Source organism: Eublepharis macularius, chromosome 3 (assembly GCF_028583425.1).
Source record: "Eublepharis macularius isolate TG4126 chromosome 3, MPM_Emac_v1.0, whole genome shotgun sequence".
NCBI lineage: Eukaryota > Metazoa > Chordata > Lepidosauria > Squamata > Eublepharidae > Eublepharis > Eublepharis macularius.
This window is the reverse complement of record NC_072792.1, coordinates 180,690,927-180,712,704: the sequence shown is the minus strand read 5'-3', so window position 1 is coordinate 180,712,704 and position 21,778 is coordinate 180,690,927. Positions and strand designations below refer to the sequence as shown.

Here is a 21,778-nt window from a genome sequence, read left to right as displayed (position 1 = left end):
CTTCAGACTTTGAAATGTAGCACAATCGAGGGCTTATCAGGAAAACCGCCGTTCCTTCACTTCAGCTTTGCAGACGTCAGCCTTTCCTCATCAAATGGGGCCAAGCCTTCATTTGTCGAAGTGTACATTTTGGGTGAACTCACCTGGGCAGGTAGAAAGGTGATCTTGTGATGTATTGAGACTGGGAAAACGAAGGCTTGCCAGAGATAGAAGGAGAAGTTTAGGGTGTCAAAAGGGTCCAGGAGCTAGCAGGGTGGCAGAATATGCTTGATTATTGCCTATGATTCTATGATTCAGCCCTCCGGGTCAGGAGCCCCCAAGGAAGTTTTCCAATCAATTGAAGGGTCAATTTACCCCGATAAACAGTATACACATCAGGGAGGAAAAAGAAGTTGTGAGGGTGGAGTAAGCGCCCAACTGCACTCTGGAAGCAGCTGTTTCCCATCTTCCCTCTTTAAAAATGTGTCCCCCCACAATAAGCCCTGCTTGAGTGATTTGTCTCCCTTGAGAGGTTGGAGGAGAGAATTATGCCAACAAGAAACTGGGAATCATCGTGGAATGGTTGGTACACTCTCGCCTTCCTTCCTTCCTTCCGTCCACGGCTGGATCTAGGGTTGCTGATGCCCAGGGCAACCCAAGTCTGGCCCCACGCGTGCACTGTGTGCACACACACTCCTGGTGCTGCATGATGATGTCATTTCTGTGGCATCATCATGCAGGGCCAGAGCACGCTGCCCGCATGGCAAGCCGGCTGCCCCGGCACGCCGCAGAGCTTGTGGTGGCAACACGGGTGGCTGGGAGGTCACCTGTGCCATTTGCCTGCCCCATAGGATGGGGTGTGCGGCAAGCTGGCTGCCCCCTCAGCGGGGCAGGTGAATAGCATGGGTGGCCTCCTAGCCGCCCAAGCTGCCGCCACCAGCTCCGTGGCATGCCAGGTGGCACGCTGACGGGGCAGCAGGCTTGCTGCACACCCCCTGCCCTCGGGGCAGGCAAATGGCGCGGTCGGGCTCCGAGGCCTCTGCTGAGCCATCCGCGTGTTCCCGGTGGCTGGCCGCTGTGCCTGGCACCCCCTCTTTGACAGCGCTGGGGGCAGACTACCCCCCGTGCCCCCCTCACCGTCGATCCAGCCCTGCTTCCTTCCATGCCTGCCTCCCTCCCTTCCTTTGTTCCTCCCTCCCTCCCTCCCTCTTTGCCAAGCAGATAAGGAGAAGAGTTGGGAAAGATGACCCGCCCATTCCAAAACTGGTTCATCAGAGACTGACTGTACATCTTTGATAAGGCACAGAAGGAAACCTGGCTGGGTTTGCCCGCTAAACCTCCCTTGGCTATTGCTTAAGGCATCAAAGGGTGGAGTCACCAGGGGCAGCCCCGCGGTGGCCTGGCTCCACCACAGCAGGTGGTTCAGGGCAGGCCTGCCCATTTTTAGGCCGGCTAATCAGCTGGCACTTTGGCATGTGCCTGAGGTGATGCTCAGGATGTGTCCACCTAGGCTGGCTGACTGGCAGGCAGCTTGTAATGTGTTTATCATGGCTAGTGGATGGCTTGCCGTGTGCCTACTTCATGCCCAGGCTGGTTGGCCAGCCAATAGTGCAGGGCAAACCCGAGCAAGCCAATTGGGGGTGGGGGAGGTGGAATGAGTCCAGGCCACTGGTGGGAGGGGGCATCCAGGCCCTTGGGCCGGCCCTACTTGTGCTCTTAACAGTAGTTTGAGCTGCACAAATCAGTGGGAGCAAAATAATATGTGCACTTTGCACTGCTGATATCAGGGCTCATTGCGGGAAGAGACGCGTTCTGGAATGGGTCCACCGTTTTGCTCCTGCAAAGGTCCCGTCTTGCAGTGTTTCTCACTGGAGATGGAAATGTTACCGTTCGACATTTGGATCCAGATTTAATGCTTCTGGAATTTCAGAGGCCGGCAATGCAAAACAGAAACACAAACCGAGTAATGTTTGCGATGCAAAACAGAGAAACAACAACGGAGTCAGTTTTTAGCATTCCATACTGGGAGCAAAACTCCTAAGTAATGTCTTCACTAAGCAATATTTATTATTTATTAATTTATTTTATTCGATTTACACCCCACTCTCCCCACAAATGGGCTCAGGGCGGCTAACAACATCAAAATATACATTAAAATCACAAAAAACATAAAATCAACAATAATTTTTTAAAAAATCATTAAAATAGTCCAAGAGCAGGCTGTTTAGACAAATATTGGGAGTCTGTATACGGGCATAGCAGATGGCCGAGGGCAGCCCCAGAAGAAGTAGTGGTCTTAGATGGAAGAAGGAGGACACCCGCTGGTACTCAGCCAAAGGCCCGGCGGAACATCTCCATTTTACAGGCCCTGTGAAATAGAGTTGCCGTCTTTTCAAACAGCCTCTGTAGGCATGTCTTTTAACAGTGGATTGGTGTACAGGTGGGAAAAGAATCCCACAGAGCACAGCTGCATGGGCCAGTTGAAAATTTGGCAACCTTGCTAGGCAGGGCTTTTTTTCAGATGGAATAGAACAGAGTTCCGGCACCTCTTGAAAATGGTCACATGGCCGGTGACCCCTCCCCCTGATCTCCAGACAGGGGAGTTTAGATTGCCCGGCACAGTCCTTTTCCCAGAAAAAAAAGCCCTGTTGCTAGGTAAATTAGCAGTGCTGGGAAGATTCTCTCTCCATCTTCCAGTCCTGTATGGCTTCCCCCTTCGATTAGCCTCTGCTCCGTTATAGAGCTGGAATCTCCGCTTGACAAAGCCTCGATTGCTGTCGAACACATTGACAGCAAGCCTGTCTGCCTACACAAGAGGCTCTTATGTACCTCGACTAACAAAAGCCCTGCTGGTCCCTGCTCCTTCTGTGTTAAGGAAAAATAGGAATCGCACGGGGGCTTGGACGATTGTTAGCAGCACAAACATCTCCTTGAGCAGAGCGACAAGCCTGTGAAGTCGCATTCTGCATTCTGCAGCCTGCAGCTAATGTTAATCAAAAGTAAGTCTCATTAATTGGTCTGTGATTAGACATTCAGCTGCAAATCCAGTGATACCACTAAATAACAACAACAACAACAACAGTGCTTATATACCACTCTTCTAAACAGATTAGTGCCTCACCCAGGCACTAATCTGTTTAAAAGAGTGGTATATAAGCACAGTTGTTGTTGTTGGCAAAAAGGGGCTGAAAATGGCCGAAAAGGGGCCCCAAATGGTCAGGATCGGGCCGCTGCTGAGTGGGAGAGTGATCTACCACCTGTCAGAGGCCCAATCTGAGCCGTTTCAGCCCCAATCCAGGCTGAAACGGGCCCAAAATAGCCAAGAGTCAGGTGGGCGGGGCCACCTGACATGGGACCTCTTTGGGGAACTGCTGGAACTGTGTTCCTGCATGTTCCCCCTCAAAATGAGCCCTGAGAAGGAGAGACAGCTTAATTGAATCGCAATGCCATTCTAGGACTTCCATTTTTCCTAGACTCTATGGTATACCATAGAGTTCACCCTCCAGAGGAACTGAGGATACCAGGGTTTCGGGAGGGACCTCAGTGAGGTATAATGCTATAGAATCCACACTCTGAAGCCACCATTTTCTCCAGGGGAACTGATCTGGAGATGTGCTGTAATTCTGGGTAATTTCCAGACCCCACATGGAGGTTAGCAACCGTAGAGTGGAGAAGGCCATACTCACAGTGTGTCACGAGTCGAGCCTGAAGCAAAATATTAGCTCAAATCAAAGTCCTTGACTGTACACTCAGGGCCAAGCTACACATGACGAATGACACTTGAACGGCAAGTGGATTGAGTGGAGGGCAAGTGAACAGGGAGAAATACACTTGCTGTTCAAGTGTCATTCGTCATGTGTAGCTTGGCCCTCAGTATGGAACACTCTCACACCTGAGCAGTTAATTGCAAAGTGGGAGGAGCTTTTTCCCTGACCTAAGACAACTTCCTACTCATTGCTTCCTACTCCTTGAACACTGTGCAAACAGAAACCAGAGACTTTGCTCTCAGCAGCTTTCTCTGCCTGAAGAGATTCCTCAGCCTTTTAAGGCATACACCTCGACCCCTCAGGATGAAGATTGAATTTGCTCCACTCGCAACCCCTCTCCGGAGAAGGCTTCAGACGGCTTCGGTCGTTCAGTGGGTCTTCAGTTTCTTGGGGCTAGGTAAAAGAGTTTGTGAATCTTCCCGTTTTGCTTGCAACGGACTCTGTCTTTTCGCAGCAGTGAGGGCAGAGGGAGGCGGGAGGGAAGATATGGTAGCTGTAAGATCATTTCTACAAGCCCTTGGACCGTTAAGATTACATAGAGGAACTCCAGTTCTATGCAAAAGGAAAGATTGGTGAAGGATAAAGGTTCTATGGTTGTTGTGGGTTTTCTGGGCTGTATTGCCGTGGTCTTGGCATTGTAGTTCCACGGCAATACAAGACCACGGCAATACAGCCCGGAAAACCCACAACAACCATCGTTCTCCGGCCGTGAAAGCCTTCGACAATACATCGATAAAGGTTCTCTCAGACCTGCTCATTTAACAGTATCCAGACATGCATAGATTTAATATGTGAGTTTTTTTTCTGGCATTGGAGGTTACATCAGTGTTACCTGTTTCATTCAAGAGCAGACTGTAGATTGTAAGTGCTGTGGGTGCAGAGACCTGTCTGTGTTTTATGCTGCAATGCTGTGTACACTGATATCGGAGCAGTAAGGAGAGATGGTTTGATTTTCCAAATAAGATGCTGGAAAATCAGAGTTGCCACACTTGCAATGATGGTTATTATTCAATCAAAGTGCAAAAGTGCAAGATTGTGCAAAATGCTCTGCAAGATACAGTACAATTATGCTGAGTGATTTATAAATTACTCAAAAACAAGAACATCTGTCGCGAGAACAGTCATTGATTCATATAAATATACATTCAAAAAAGGGGAGTGTACAATGGGGGAAAGGCAGTCCCCCATTGTACACTCCCCTTTTTTGAATGTATATTTATATGAATCAATGACTGTTCTCGCGACAGATGTTCTTGTTTTTGAGTAATTTATAAATCACTCAGCATAATTGTACTGTATCTTGCAGAGCATTTTGCACAATCTTGCACTTTTGCACTTTGATTGAATAATAACCTTATATATATATATCAGACTTTCCTTGCTCTCCGGTTTGTGTTTTTCTGGAATTGTTCCGGGAGCTTCCCTTTCGTTGTTGTTACACTTGCAATGATGTTTTCTGTCAGTTCAAGTATTGTGCGTGTTCCACATTCTCATGTTCCGCCTCTTTGCCATTTCAAGTTTCCAGTATTTTGAGCGGATTCTTGCTTGTGCAATGGGTCACATTCAGGATGCATCTGGCTACGAGCCGAACTAAACGTGACGAGTTACTAGAGTTCAACACGTGTCTGCTTACCTCAAGGTTTCGTGGGAAGTGTAGGAAGTGTAGGCATCCTTGCAGCTTTAAATTTAACGTTTGCAGAGCGACAGGGAGGGAAGTGTAGGCGTGGGGCTCTTGCTGGGTGCCCCCTTCCCCTCCGCTGGGTGTGTGTGTGGGGGGGGGGGGTTTCAGGGCCCCTCTTCTGCTCCCCCTTCCCCGCACAGCAGACAGGGCACTTGGCTTCTGCTAGCTGCTAGCACAGCTTCAGGCAGAGGCTGGGCAAAGAAGTCAGCAGACAGGGTGCCCGGAGCATTACTGCATCTCCCCCCCCCCGTTTGACTGGCCTCCACCCGAAGCCTGGAGCTGCATAGTCTGGTGTCGCTCTGCCTTTCCCCCCATTCTCCCAGAGCATTGCTGCATCTCCCCCCCCCCCACTCGCCCAGCCCCCGCAGAGCTACACCAGGCTATGCAGCTCCGGGCTGCATGGCATGGCTTTGGGCAGGACCCGACACTCCAGGCACCCTGTCTGCTGACCTCTTTGCCCGGCCCCCACCCAAAGCCATGCTAGCAGCTTGCAGCAGCCAGGCGTTCTGTCTGCTGTGCAGGGAAGGGGGGCAGGAGAGGGGCCCTGAAACCCCCCCACACACCCAGCAGAGGGGAAGGGGAAGCCTGGCAAGAGCCCCATGCCTATGCTTCCCTCCCTGCCACTCTGTAAACATTAAACTTAAAGCTGCAAGGATGCCTATATTTTCTACACTTCCCATCAAACCTTGAGGTAAGCAGACACGTGTTGAACTCTAGTAACTCGTCACGTTTAGTTCGGCTCTACGTTGCGGTTGTTGGTGTATGTATGCTCACCATGGACTGGCTTTGCTAAATTTATGCGTTGCTGGGGTCACTGTAGGCCGGCTGCGCCTCTCTGAAAATCAGCGACCTGCCAAACATATTCATCATTTGGCAGCATCTGTCATGAGAGCGCATGCTCAGAGCTCACTGGATCGAACTACAAGGCCCAGGTGGCAGTGCAGGAATGTGCAAAATGCTTGCAATTTATTGTGAATATAGTCAGTTTGGGGATCCAGCCAGTAAAATATGTGAGGGTAGAATACTAGAGAGATAAGAAACTAAACTCCCTCTTCCTGCAAGCTGGAGGTAGACAACCAAAGAAAACACCTCTTTTGTAAACTAATTCTGACAATGACAGCCCTGAGAAAACAGTGTATGAATGCACGAATGCCAAACATTGGCACTAGAATAATGAAATATGCTCGATACCAAGCAAGCATTCTTTGAATGCTCAAGGGTGAGGCTAGCCGCTTGTGATTGGACTGTGATGGGAGCAAAAGAGCGCTTGTGCATTGCTTATAATAATCATGGAATTGCGACAGCGATAAGAGGGTGCCAAAACACTTTCCTTGTGAAAGAACTATCAAAGCAGTAAGCCTTAAACAAAGTGTATCAACCGAGTAGGAAGCCCTTGTGGGAGTTTGTAATCTTAGCATGCTGTTGCAACTTTAATAAATGTTCATTAGTATTTCGGGGTGGCAGCAGCTAAGCAGCTTGGTCATTTATTTATTTCAGCCTTCCTGCTATCTGATCTCAAATGCTTGGGGTGGACTACAGTTTATAAAAGACACTGAATGAAGTGTTGATTTAAAAAACTTTATTAATTATCTACTAAAATATCAAGAGTTAGCTTTGGCCCACAGTCAAGGTCAAAGGTCTTACAATGCTCTTGAAAGACATTTAGGTACCGCCTTTGGGAAATCTCCAGGGAAATATAGTCCCGGGGGGCAGGACACAAGGTGGCAGGACCTGAGTTCTCAAAACTCTTTCAGGAGTTCTGTAGCCCATTCACAAAAGAATGGTAGTCTAAAAATACCATGTCCCATTGTATAAGGTTTCTTGAATTCATCAGTTTCAAACTGATTTTTATAATAATTATCGGGTTCAGTAGAAACTTAAAGACCAACCAATTACCTTGGAAATCTAGTTGGTCTTTAAGGTGCTACTGAACTCAATAATTAATCGGGGTAATAAATGCTACTGGACCCAAATCTTGCTCTTCTATTACAGACCAACACGGCTACCCACCTGAAACTATGATGATGTTTGTTGGTTGGTTGGTTGGTTTTTTTGTTGTATACTATTTGAGGACATCGATCCAAAGGGAAGTAGCATTGTCTTGTGTTTGCCCAGCATGCAGTGTGCAATGCTTACTTGGTATCTATTAGTTGATTCTCTAACCTATGTGAAAAGGCGGTGGGGGGGGGATAAATGGGAAGAAAAAGACACAGCGAATGGAATTGATATTACCTGCAGTTGGGGATGTCATTTTTTTTGCACTTCCAAAAAGCAGGAGACTGATATTTTAGGAAAGGAGTGAATAAATTGCAACCTCTTCCATAGCAATCACTGAAAAGTAGATAGCTGGAAATTATGCTTTTGAAAGCTGCTAACAATGGTCAAGAATCTATCTATCTATCTATCTATCTATCTATCTATCTATCTATCTATCTATCTATCTATCTATCTATCTATCTATCTATCTATCTATCTATCTATCTATCTATCTATCTATCTATCTATCTATCTATCTATCTATCTATCTATCTATCTATCTATCTATCTATCTATCTATCTATCTATCTATCTATGGCTTTTTTTCTGGGAAAAGAGGTGGTGGAACTCAGTGGGTTGCCAGCACAGGGGGCAACTCTTGGTGGGAGGTGGTCCCCTTGGTACCACATGTGCATGCGCAAAGTGTGCACATGCTCCCAGGGCCAATGACATCACTTTGGGTCAGCTGGAACAATGGGGGAGTTTTTAAAAGTTTAAATCGTCCTCGGCGAAAATGGTCACATGGCTGGTGGCCCCGCCCTCTGATCTCTGGACAGAGGGGAGTCTAGATTGCCCTTTGCGCTCCTGGAGTGGCGTGGAGGGCAATCTAAACTCCCCTCTGTCTGGAGATCAGGGGGCGGGGCCACCAGCCATGTGACCATTTTCAAGAGGTTCTGGAACTTCATTCCACCGTGTTCCAGCTGAAAAAAGCCCCTCTATCTATCTATCTATCTATCTATCTATCTATCTATCTATCTATCTATCTATCTATCTATCTATCTATCTATCTATCTATCTATCTATCTATCTATCTATCTATCTATCTATCTATCTATGGCTTTTTTTCTGGGAAAAGAGGTGGTGGAACTCAGTGGGTTGCCAGCACAGGGGGCAACTCTTGGTGGGAGGTGGTCCCCTTGGTACCACATGTGCATGCGCAAAGTGTGCACATGCTCCCAGGGCCAATGACATCACTTTGGGTCAGCTGGAACAATGGGGGAGTTTTTAAAAGTTTAAATCGTCCTCGGCGAAAATGGTCACATGGCTGGTGGCCCCGCCCTCTGATCTCTGGACAGAGGGGAGTCTAGATTGCCCTTTGCGCTCCTGGAGTGGCGTGGAGGGCAATCTAAACTCCCCTCTGTCTGGAGATCAGGGGGCGGGGCCACCAGCCATGTGACCATTTTCAAGAGGTTCTGGAACTTCATTCCACCGTGTTCCAGCTGAAAAAAGCCCCTCTATCTATCTATCTATCTATCTATCTATCTATCTATCTATCTATCTATCTATCTATCTATCTATCTATCTATCTATCTATCTATCTATCTATCTATCTATCTATCTATCTATCTATCTATCTATCTATCTATCTATCTCATTTATAGTCCGCCTTTCTCACTGAGAGTGAAGGCATATTGCATAGTGTGAGATTAGTACGATCAATATCAAGGGCATTTCCACAGATGTCCTTGGTAGATAAATTCAAGTTGACGAAGACATAGCATTAGCAGGAATCCAATACAGAGTTGAAGAAATGTTGAAGCAGAGCATAAGCAATGTTTAGGACTGAAATCCAACAACATGTGATATAACTGCCCAGTAGGGTCATACTTGAGTCACAAGTCGCACAACAGATAGAATGTATGGCAACACAGTGGTGAAGTCTACAGTCCCTAACTCACTACTGAAGCATCTGAGACCCCTCCCTACAATACAGTTCTTCTGAATTAAAAGCCCTTTGAATGATTCAGTTTTGCACCCTTTCTGGAAAGCTAGGGGAATGGGGGTTCTCCTGACTCCTTCCCCTTTAAGTATCATGCCTATATATGTTAGGGTTAGTATATGCAGGTGTAATGGTTAGAGGGTCAGACTAGGATCTGGGAGTCCCAGGTTCAAATCCCCACTCTGCCATGAAAGCTTGCTGGGTTACCTTGGGCCACTCACATACCCTCAGTCTAACCTACCTCACAGGGCTGTTTAGAGGATAAAATAGAGAAGAGGGCAATATAAGCTGATTTGGGTCTCCAAAAGTCAGTTGTAAAGTTAATAAATGAAATGAAATATACATATCTGGCTTTCTCTCCTACTTTCTCTGTCCATTTTCCTCCTTTCCTTTCGCTTTCTCTCTGATTCTGACGCTACTGGCACTGAGGCGGGATAATGTGAGGTCAATTAAAAAATAAATTTAAAAAAGTCTCCGCTCTGTCTGATCTCTTGTGAAGGAGGAGGGTTTTGACGTTGCCTTTTTGACCAAAACCTGGTTGAGATGAGCTGGAGAATGCTACTCTATCACAATTATTGCCAGCTGGGCAGGAGGCCTGGGGGGACAGAAATAAGCAGGGACGGTGTCTCATCGTGACGCTACGATGCCATTTCTAGTTGAAAAACCAGAAGTGATGTCAGTGTTTCAGGTGACACTCTGGGAATCTGCCCCCCTGCCCTGATCTCTATGGCGAGCAAACTGACAACCTCAGAGATTAGGGGGTTGAGGGAGAATAAAATGATATTTCTTCCACATAAGCCTGGGGTGATGCTGGCTGATAAGATTACCTGCGCTGATTGGGGTAATTTTACCCACAATTGATGGGGTGCCACAGTCATCACTGTTAAGAGTTTTATTGGATCCAGTTTATTGGATCACAGTTAAGAGTTTTATTGGATCCAGGTTTCCAGATAGAAAAACCGGTTAATACAGTTGCAAAACTTGCTTTTTTCCAGCTGCATTTCATTCTGAGGCTGTCTCCATTTCTACAGAGATGACCTGGCTATGCTAGTCTGTGCTATGATGAATCTAGCTTACTTTAACTCATCCTACATGGGGCTTCCCTTGTAGACGATCCAAAAACTTCAGCTGATACAACGTGAGAAGGCCTGTTTGCTATCAGGCTGCAGCTGTTGGGACCACATTACACAAGGCCTGAAGGCCCTACATTTTTACCATAGAGTTTCCAGTGAATCCTAGAGCGTCATACCAACGCAATGACAACAAGACATTGCCACATGTCTAACTTCCCTACCAATTTTTCTCCCACTATAGCGGGAGACCTGGCTGCCCTAATTCCAAACTACCTTCAACAGCAGCTCTGTGTAAAGCATGTTACAACAGCCTAGTCTGGATGTGATTAGGATAATTGAATAATTGTGGTCAGACTTTCTCGAGGAAAGTGGATGAACCAATGAAAGCTGGCCAAAGGGGTGAAGTGCCGCAGAGGAGATTAAAAACTTGCTTTAAATGTGTTGCTCCAGAGGCAAAGAGATTCCCTATGCAACCGAGCATGGGTTCAGATTCTCATTTAAGCTGTGCTGCAACCTTACGTAAAGTGTAGGTAGCGTGCCAGCACAGTCCCTGGAAGGCCCAAGGGCATAGACTTTCCAATTTCCCTAGGGGAGCTGGGGCTGGGCCAGAGGCGTTGCTATGCTAAGTCCTTAAAAGAATCAGGGCCCAGTGACATCATAGGGAGGAGCCAGTGACATCACAGGGAGGGGCCTCCATTGTCACGATCTATGGAGGCGGGGCCATGTGCGATGCTCTGGTGTGATGTCATTGCTCCCAGATCATGCCAGAAGTAAAATCATTGGCCGGGGACAGCAGTCATGTATACGCCCCCAATAACTTCTCCCCACCCCATCTCCTGCTAGTTACTGGCAACCCTAAGGAACAGCTTCAAAATTTGGAAGTACTTTTAGATGCACCTTTATAACTGGAAGCTGAAGTACATGTGAGGGTAAAGCAAGATCGGCTACCCATCAGTTACTGTGCTCAGTTCAAGGTATTACTTATTACATACAAAGCTCTTCATGGCTTTGGTCCAGCATACCTACGGGACCACCTCTCCCCCTATGTTCCTCCACGGCAGCTTCGCTCATCTGAACACGGTCTCCTGCAGGTGCCAGGCTGCACACAGGTGAAGTCAGCAGCAGCCCATACACGGGCTTTCTCTGTGGTGGCCCCTATCCTGTGGAATGACCTGTCTGAGGAAGTAGGAAGAGTCCCCCTCTCCTGGCTTTTTGTAAACGATGTAAAACCGAACTATTCAAAAAGGCTTTTTACTCAAACGGGAGGGCTGTATTGTAGGGAAGATGCTTCATTAATGAATTAGGGACCATAGACTTCATCACTATATTGTCTTACATATTATCTGCTGCTTTAAATATGTACTCCTATGTACCACCAGTGCTCCATGTTGTCTAATGTTAGTCCTAGAATTTATTATGTTCTGCTTCAGTATTTTTTCTACTCTGTACTGGATTCTTGCTAATGCTGTATCTTTTAAAACTTGTATCTAATTACCTTACGGCATTGTTTATGAAATATCCTTGATACTGTATTGAAATGTACTTGATAGTGATTGTACTAATCTCATACTGTGTAATCCGCCTTGAGCCTCAGTGAGAAAGGTGGACTATAAATGACAAATAATAATAATAATAAATAATAATAACAAGAGCATCCCCATGTAACTTTGCATAGGCTCAACTTATGCCAAATCCCTGCACATGCTCAGTTTGCACCTCAGAAAATCATAGGTTTTCCCATAGGTGTAAACTTTGGGGGGGGGCTCTGAGGGGATCAACCCCCCCCCCCTGAGATTTGGCCGGAGGGGGTAAGACATGAGGGACTCAGTTACTATGGCAGCTGAAGTCCAGGACTGCCAACCCTTCCTTTTGCATCACATTACAATTTCCATGTGCTTGTACTCACTTACAGGCTATGAGTTTGAAGTGAGAAGGTTGTTGCTACTCTGAACTCTGTATATTGCTCAAAAATTGAATGCACAGTAACTATTTTGTATTCTGCCCTGGCTCACAGACATCAACCGTGCCTTTACTAAAAGACATATGTGATAACATATTTTAGTAAATTTCAGTACCAAGTCACCCTTATGAATAAGGCAGAAACAGTACTCCTGTAAATGAACGTCCAGGGAAACTTAAAAAAATGTTCCCCTGCAGGCTTTTCTGTTTTGCCTTTCTTAGTGTCGAATTTGTGACCGTTAGTTTGCTCTATGCACATGGTATGTATATTTGTAGATCTTAAAAGGGACTGTCCTAAAAGTGAATTTTAAAAACAGGACATGGCAGGAGATCGCTAAGATACCATTATAACCACTGGCCAACTCCCACCATTTCCTATGTTTGGCCCAGCTCAGAAGCATTGTTCGCGGGTGCCCAGGTCCCCCCAAATTTGTCAGCCCCAGAACGTCGGACCAGAACCAACTGGTTGAAATGAAAAGAGTTTTCAGCCAAATATTAGGAAGAACTTCCTGACAGAGCAGTCCCTCAGTGAAACAGGCTTCCACGGGAGGTGGTGGGCTCTCCTCCTTTGGAGGTTTTTAAGCAGAGGCTAGACGGCCATCTGACAGCAGTGCTGATTCTGTGAACCTGGGCAGCTCATGAGAGGGAGGGCAGGAAGGGTTGCATCGGTGCTTAGTTCTCGCGGCCCCTCCTTACATGCCCAGGGTAAGGCTGATCACTACTTTCGAGTCAGGAAGCAATTTTCCCCAGGCCAGTTTGGCTTGGGCTCCTGGAGGTGTTTTGCCATTTTCTGGGCACTGTGTGTGTGTGTGGGGGGGGGGGGGTGAGTTGTGAATTTTCTGCACTGTGCAGGGGGTTGGACTAGATGACCCTGGAGGTCCCTTCCAATCCTATGATTCTATGATTCCTGTCAAAAAACTTTGAAATGTGACCTTCGTGCACGTCTGAAACAGAATTGACACTTAGAAATAATAGGCGATGAGAAAGATCAGAGGTTCGAACAGATAAGCAAAGAACAGAGATAAAAATTAACTGATACTGGTATAAAGTAATAGTCGGGGAAGTTATATAAAGTTATTTAAAGTGGGTGCTGTGGAGTTGTTAAGAGTTGTAGTAAATAAAATAAGGAAACTTATGTCTCTGTTTGAAGCCAGGAAGAGATGGTGTTTCATTTCTTGACCAGCTCTAGTTCTAATTAGAATTTGTTTTCCTGGTAGAACAGTGGTTTTCAGGTCTAAAAAAGTATCTCCAGGGGGATTAAAATGTTCCTCCACTGGTTTCTGGATGTTGTGGTTTCTTATGTCCAATTTGCGCCGCTGCAGTGGTACAATCTTTTGATGTTTATGGGTTTTGCCATTGTTTCGGGTACTTTGCAGAACATCAAGTTCAAGTTGGGTCCCCATCTCTGAAGAGTCAGTTTAAAATATACCCAGAGAATGGAACTATAGAAAGGTGCAGGACGGGGAGATCTGACTAGGAGTTGTCTATCTGCCTGTGGCAATTTACAGACAGGAAAACCTTTGGAACAACCCAGATTTGGGGCAGGGGGAAGTGACAGAAGTTGACGGATGGAACTAAAGCATTGTTGCAAGGTTGGCACCAGAGGATGGCATTGTTGGGTAGTCACTGAGGCCTGATGGTCCTGGGATCCTGGAATTACAACTGATCTCCAGGCCACAGAGACCAGATCCCCTGGAGAAAATGGCTGCTTTGGAGGGTGGACTCGACGGCCTCATACCCGGCTGAGGTCCCTCCCCAAACCCTACTCTCTTCCGAAATCTCCAGGAATTTTCCAGTCCGGAGCTGAACGACACTGGGACCCCTTGGAAAGACTTGGCCTGCCCGTCACTCTTTCCTCCCTTGGCATGCATGCTGCCCCCAGAAGTAGATGTGGGGCTCCTCCTCTTCCTCCCTCCTTCTCTATCAGACAGTCAAGAGGGCAAGGCGCAATGGTGGCTGCATGGCACCAGCCGTGACTCTCTCCCCTCTGCCTATCCATGGAAACAGCAATGGTTACTATGGTCAACTGAAGCAGCCACCGACCAAAAGAGAGACGGCAGATGAGCGGCCTGGGGCTGTAACCCCTAGTGGTGTTGTAATGGATTCCTATCCGTGTCTAATTAAGGCTTCCACCGAACAGACTAAAGATTTTATCTCATGTCCTGAGAAGTTTCCAGACCTTAATTAAGATCTTGAAAAAACAGCATTATTTACTTTAAAGAAGCTGCTTGTCAGTAAAAAAATATTTATAGGTTTCTTCTTGCAATAATCTCCAACGAGACACAAAGTCTCCTTTTTAGAGTTTAAAGTTTTCTTTTATTGAAATAAACTCTAGCCTTTTTAATGAAGCAGGATGTCAAAATATAAATTCTTATTAATATAAAACCTACAAAGATGGAACAAATAAAGGCAACAAGAAATAAGTTTCCTAACATTTCTCAATTAACTCTAACAGTGCGGTCCTATGAAGAGTTACTCCTGTCTAAGCCCATTGAAATCAATGGGCTTAGACTGGAGTAACTCTTTTTAGGATTACCCTGTATGTTTAAATCAATCAGGTTTACTTTGAAATGCATTACGTTTCCAATAGCACACATTACAAAGATAAATTTCTCACCTAGATCTTCATGAAACTTCTTTCAGCCAGAACTCTGATTTGCTATCTGAGTTAATCCTTTTTATATGGTATTTTACGTAAAAATCTAAGATCTTTTTTCACGTGATAGCATATATACATATTTATTTTATTAAACTGATAGCCTGCTCTCCCTACAAGCAGGCTCAGAGCACATCACATAAGTTTAAAAGGCATCAAAAAACAACAACAGATAAAACCGATAGAATAAAAAACAGATACAATTTACAGATTCACCTTCAGATAAACTATGGCCGTTCGTGCCAGGAAGACGCTGTCGTTCCGGAAGCTCGGCGCAACATTCTGTGGCCGATAAGCAGTGTGAAAACAGCCTATGATTGGTTTAATGCTTAATTAAATATACATATTTTCAACCCTGTGATATTCTAATTAGCCAAAAAGCGACGCTTTGTCCAACCGCACGATGAAAATTATAAATCAGTAAAAATGATAGGAGAAGTTAAGTGAGAGGGGTCACCACTGGTCCATTCTACGATCAGAGAACATTTATCTTGATACCATCCGCTATTTTTAATTAGCTGTCAAAGATGAAAGAACACCTGCATACAACTACAGCAAAGTTCATACAGAGTTCTCTAGAATACCTGTGTATCACTAAGTATAACATGCTGTAATCCACATTACTGTGACAGCAGCTGCTCGCTCGCCTGGGTGGGTAAGAGAAAAGTAATAGGGGTGGCAGGCAGTCTTTGTTTACTCTCCGTCTCTGTGGCATGGCTGCACCTGGAAAGGGCCCACAATGCAGTACCTTGCAGATCAGAGTGCCAACCTCCAGGTGTGACTTATTTATTTATATTTATTTTATTTATTTGTTCGATATTTAGCCCGCCCTTCTCAAAAGCAAGCAGGTTACAACATAGCTAAATAACATCTAATAAGAATTTTTTATATATATGTGACAAATGTCCTGACTGACTCATCAACGCCCTAGACCTAGAAACATGAAATTTGGGGTGAACATTCCTTTTGTGATGTAGAGGCTCGCTAAGAAGTGATTTTAAGAAATTCACCCCCTAAGGGGGTAAAAAGGGTAAAATGTGTTTTCCCATAGGGATACAGCTTCTCTGTGTGGCTGGTAGGCTGCTCCCCCCCCCCCAGCCACACAGCTCCCCCCCCAGCCACACAGCTCCCCCCAACTTGGCCACTCTTCCCTGGGGTCATTTGCATATACAGCCTGATTGGTCATCACCCCAACATTCTAAACAGTATGCATTTGCTGTTGGGAGTCATTGAATGTGTCCTGAGGTAAAAATACACCTCCCAGTCTTCCCCTTAGGGTTGCCAATCTCTCTGTAGGGTTTGGCTTTCCTGTGTGGCTGGCAGGCTCCTGCCTGCTCTCATACACACCCCTCCATGATGGGTCTGCTGTGGAACTCTGTGTTCTGAGGTAAAAATCAGGTCAAGGAAACTGCAGACAGTTGAAGAAAGATGGTACAAAACTCTTGAATAGGGATTTTATATAAATGTCAGTATGGCAACTGAGTTTTTAAATGTCCATGGGGAGATGGTGCACAAAGCTCGAGTACTATGCTATTATACTACAAAACCAACTTTTTAAAAGCCCCACAAACCGAAAAAATGTTACATATCCATAAGTATTATAACCAGACTTAAAGTAGTTAAATACCATAATGAAGCACGGGTATCAAGCTAGTAATCTATAAATGTATAAAACACCAATTAAAACAGTACTAAGTACCAATTAAAAACAGTACTAAGACATTTGACTAAGTACTAAGTACCAATTAAAGACAGTACTAAGACATTTGATAGCATCTGCTAGACTTGGAGGTCTGCTTGAATTACAACTGATCTCCAGTCTACAGAGATTGACCCTCCCTGGAGGAAATGGCAGTTTTGGAGGCTGGACTGTATGACATTATACACTGTTGGGCTCCCTCCCCTTTCCAAACTCTGCCTTCCCCCAAATCTCCAGGAATTTCCCAAACCAGAGCTGGCAACTCTACGATATAAATTCTCTCTGTGTTAGTTGTTGTGGATTGAGATGCCAAGGCTCTGCCTCCATAAAAATCGAAAACTCTACAAAATGGTTCCAGCCCCACAAACGCCGATATGTCTTGGGAAACAGGTCATTGTTTTTGTCCTAAGTCCTGTAGGGGCCATGCCATCCTTTAATTAACTGACCCACCTCCATTCCAAACTCTTTTAATGTCATCATTTGTAGCTGATCTATCATAAACAGTTTTATTGAACGGTTGAAAAAGAGAGTAAAGATATAAGGCTGGACCTTCTGTTTTGGGTATGAATGAAGTCGTGGTTATTTATCAGTAATTTTAAGTGGCTATTCCCCTCCCCTGCTTTGCCAGTTTGTGTTAATTATTATTATTTTATTCCACTCTCCCTGCAGAGCAGGCTCAGAGCAGGTTACATCAAAATGTAAAGACAGGTAGCATAATAAAAACAATTTCAATTTATAAAATCCAGCGGCAACCGCCGCTTGAGATCTTCTGGAATTACAATCCCAGGCTCTACCCCAAAACTCCAGGACTTTTCCAACTCAGAGTTGGCAACCTTCTGTTACTGCTTTGAACTTTCATGAGCTACATTAAAGTGCCTGATAAAAATATCATAAATAAAGAAATGCTAGTAGTATATTGTCTGAAGCCAGCCTTCCTCCTTTTGTGTCCATGGCTGGCATTCTCTCTGCCAGTGCTTGCCTCTTTTAGGTCCACAAAGCATACATCAGCTTGTCTGGCAGCTGCTGTGGCCTTTCTGTGAGCTTCTCTTGGCCTGTGCCAGCCGTTGCGGCCCTTAGCAGAAGGGCTGGGTGGCAGCCGCTCAGCTATGCCTCTCTCCGTTGGCAGCGGTTGCCATGGTTATGTAAATGAAGCAAGGACTTAGCAGCACAAAGGAAGCGAGGGAAGCAAGGAGGTCTGTTTGTTTGCAACAGGCAAAATGAGAGACCTCTTGGCACGTCCTCAGCCAGCTCTCATTTGTGGTTTCAGAGACTGCAATTATGCTCAAGCCGTCGTGCCAAAGAAAGGGGCATCAGTTTGTGCAAATAATTGCACATCCCTTTGGCAAAAAGAGCCAAGCAAGCTGGAGATAGCTTGGCGTGCCTCTAAAATTAGGAGAGAGGCTGTGGCATAGACTTGCCAACTCTGGGTTGGGAAATTCCTGGAGATTTGGGGATGGAGTGTGGGCACGTAGAGTTTGTGGAGGGAAGGGACCTTAACGGGGTATAATGTCACAGAGTCCATCCTCCAAAGCAGCCATTTTTCACCAGGAGAACTGACCTCTGTTGTACTACCAGGATATCTCCAGGTACCACCTGGAGGTTGGCAAGCCTATTGGCTGTGCATCATGCCACCGATCTCAGGTTCGATTTCCAGGGTTTCCAGTTAAAAGTAACAGGTAGGAGGTGTGGAGAAAGACCTTTTCTGGACTGAGATCCGGGAGAGCAGCTGCCATTCTGAGTAGACAATACTGACCTGGATGGACCGACGGTCTGATTCGGCATAAACCAGCTTCATCCCTTTGTGAGATGAATCTGTCCGGAGTTCACATTAGTTTCAGGCGTGTTACTATGTGAGAAATGAGTAAGGAATAGCTGATTCTGGAAACACACTGAGAGTTAAAGGAATCCCAAAGAATGTTGTCAGTAGTTTTTTTGGTTTGTTGCTAAAAATGAACCAGTTCGGTGTAGTGGTTAAGAGCGGCAGGACTCTAATCTGGAGAGCCAGGTTTTTCCCCCTTCCTCCACTCGAAGCCAGCTGGGTGATCTTGGGTCAATCACAGCTTCTCGGAGCTCTCTCAGCCCCACCCACCTCACAGGGTGATTGTCATAAATCACTCTGAGTGGGTGTTAAGTTGTCTGAAGGATGGTATATAAATCACATGTTGTTGTTGTTGTTATTTTGCTTGTTTCCATTGCTTTTTCTTTAAATTGGATGTTTTTATATGCCACATTGGGTCCTTACCAGGGAGAAAAGTAGAGGAAATAAATCACCTAAATAAATAAATGATGGAAATGAATAAATTACCATCAGCTCTGGATTTCTCCCTCTTTTCCCAGCACAGCCTCTGGGACTGTTAGAGGGGCATCGCAGCAGGACTGGTTCTCCGGCCACATGGCCCAAGCGACTGTTTGGAGCTGTAGAATGAACTGCCGGTGCTGAGCCCATCAGTACCGTGGGAGGTGAAGGCCATTTCCTTTTGGACCAGCATCACTGCTGGTTGGTCCAGCCCAAGGCCATGTAGCAACGCAGCCTGAAGCAGTGCCGGATGAGGCCATGGGTGACTTGGAATGGCAAAATGGCTCAAGCAGAAAATCAATAGATCAAGCTTTTCCCATTGGTGAATCTCAATGCCTTGAAAGGTTTTTCTGTAGAATTTCTGGGCTGTTTAACAGTACCCAGCCAGGATCGTCGTTGTTGACATTCTTTAATTCTGACATTCTGAGCCCCTCTGTGGGGAGGGCGGGGTATCAATCGAATAAAATTAATTAATTAATTGATGGTGGAGAATGCCCTCAAGTCATAGCTGCCTTATGGCGACCCCCCCCCCCGGGGCAGGATTTTCAAGGCAAGAGACTAACAGAGGTGGTTTGCCATTGCCTACCTCTGCAACCTTGGTCTTCATTGGAGGTCTCCCATCAAATGACTAACCAAGGCTGACCCTGCTTAGCTTCTGAGATCTGATGAGATCAGATTTGTCTGCAGTATCCAGGTCACAGCATTATTACTACTAATGTCATTTCTCACTGAGGCTCAAGATGGATTACATAGTGTGAGATTAATTCAATGAATATCAAGGGCGTACTTGGTCATACTTGAAGCACAGGCAGCACATAGGAGCACATACTTAAAGAAACGGATAGGACGGAAGACAACATAGTGGTGAAATCTATGGTCCTTAACTCATTAGTGAAGCATCTGAGATCCCCTCCCTACTATACAGCTCTCCTATCTGAGTAAAACGCCTTTTTGAATTATTGGGTTTTGCATCGTCTGCCGAAAGCCAGGAGGGTGGGGGCTCTCCTGGCCTTCTCAGGCAGGCCATCCCAACAGGTAGGGGCCACCACAGAAAATGCCACATGCATTTTATTGTATTGAAAACATTATTGCTGATTTTTTCATTGCAATTCGTCTCCCCTCTTGGGCTGCTGGAACTCCATTCCAGCTGCGTGGGATTTTTACCAGCAGTCAAGTAGAATCATACGGCTTCCGTGATGTTTAAAAAGCTTCTGAATGTAACCCTTTAGAGCGGGGTAATCTGTGCCTTCAATTTTATACATTTTCATTCAGAAAAAAAACCTTCTTATTCCAGCAATCAGCAATCTAGGAAGCTGTACGCCGTGCCAAGGCTGAATGATAGCGAGAAGTGCAAAGGACTATATTCTCACTCCACATCACAAGCGTTAAGGCAGGAGATTTCCTAATTGTGCTGGCCAGGTGTTACAAACTATCAAAGGTACTGGCAAACTAAATCAAACTTGATTAATCATCAGTCCGCTTGGCTGATAACAAGTCATGGTATCTCCTTCGAAGCTGAACTTTGAGTTCTCCTTCGTCATAAAACAAGAGATTTTTCAGATTCCAGAATTTTGTAACATTTTTTAAAAAGCCATCTTAGAATTGTCAAGGGATTTTTTTCTTTCTTCATAGCCAAGTTCTGTGCTATTGCATGCTGTCAGGCAAAGTCAGCCGGTAAAGTTTTTCTTACTAGTGATAGACAGTAGACTTGCGGGCTTTCTCTTTGGGTACTACTGTTCAAAAAACTCCTGCTGCCGGATTGCTTAACCATACAATAAATAAGATTTTTGTATATTTTAAATTGTTTTTAAAGGTGCTATAGTGCTACGAGTGCATTAAGAAAACAATTATACATCCTAATCAATAACAATCCATACATATAAATACAAATATAAAAGCCGAATTATCTGATGGAATAGCTCTGGGTTTTCCTCAAGGACAACAGTCTCTAGGGTCCACAACTGATACACAACCCTTCCTTGAAAAAGATGATAAGGATGAGGTAGATGATGTCTAAATAAAGTGCAAGGTGCAGGAGAGATCGTCACATAACAGTTCCAGGCATACTGTTCTCCTTCTTCAAACAGATGTCCACGCCCTACAGATTATTGGCCACAGCTGTTTCACACATGTATGCTTTTTCAAGGGCAAACGCTTAATCTGTAAACTCACACCTCTAACCTGTTCTCATCTCACCCCGTTGGCTTGTTTGCAGCGAACAAACGCCCTCGAAAACGGCACAGCCCCTGAAGGGTTGGGACACCTCACCTGGCCATCCAGCTGCTGCAGCGCCCTCTGGAGGCCGTATTGGCCGCAATGCACTTTTTATGCTGGTGCTCCTGTGCAGGCATACCAGGATAAAATGTGTGTCGTTGGCAACATGGTTTGTCTTTTATGTCTTCTCTTCTTTTCCAACTAGAAGAAGAGAGGTGTCAGAACCTCCTCGCTCAGTTCAGGGTCCACATCGGAAATGACTTTATGGCTTGTTGAGAATCCTGATGAAGGGTGGCCTTGCCAGTTTTGTGTGGTTCTGATTTAAAATCGGATTCACTGTCCTTAGAAGAAGGTTCCGACGCCGGAGAAAAGAGCTGCCACTTATGGAACGCAGCCATGGGTTCCAACTAGAGATGGGCACAAACCGGGAAAATACTGAACTGTGCGGTTTGTGGTTCGTCGCATTTCACAAACCACA

At 45.6% G+C, this 21,778-nt stretch overlaps 1 protein-coding gene across 1 annotated transcript in view; it reads left to right on the top strand.

Moving 5' to 3' along the window:
• The first annotated feature begins 3,977 nt into the window (after positions 1-3,977).
• MOGAT2 (monoacylglycerol O-acyltransferase 2) overlaps positions 3,978-21,778 on the top strand; it is a 46,735-nt gene continuing 28,934 nt past the window's right edge. The window contains exon 1 of the mRNA XM_054974941.1: positions 3,978-4,143. Coding sequence (XP_054830916.1) covers positions 4,050-4,143 — 94 coding nt within the window. The 5' untranslated portion in view covers positions 3,978-4,049. The remainder of the gene's footprint in view (positions 4,144-21,778) is intronic.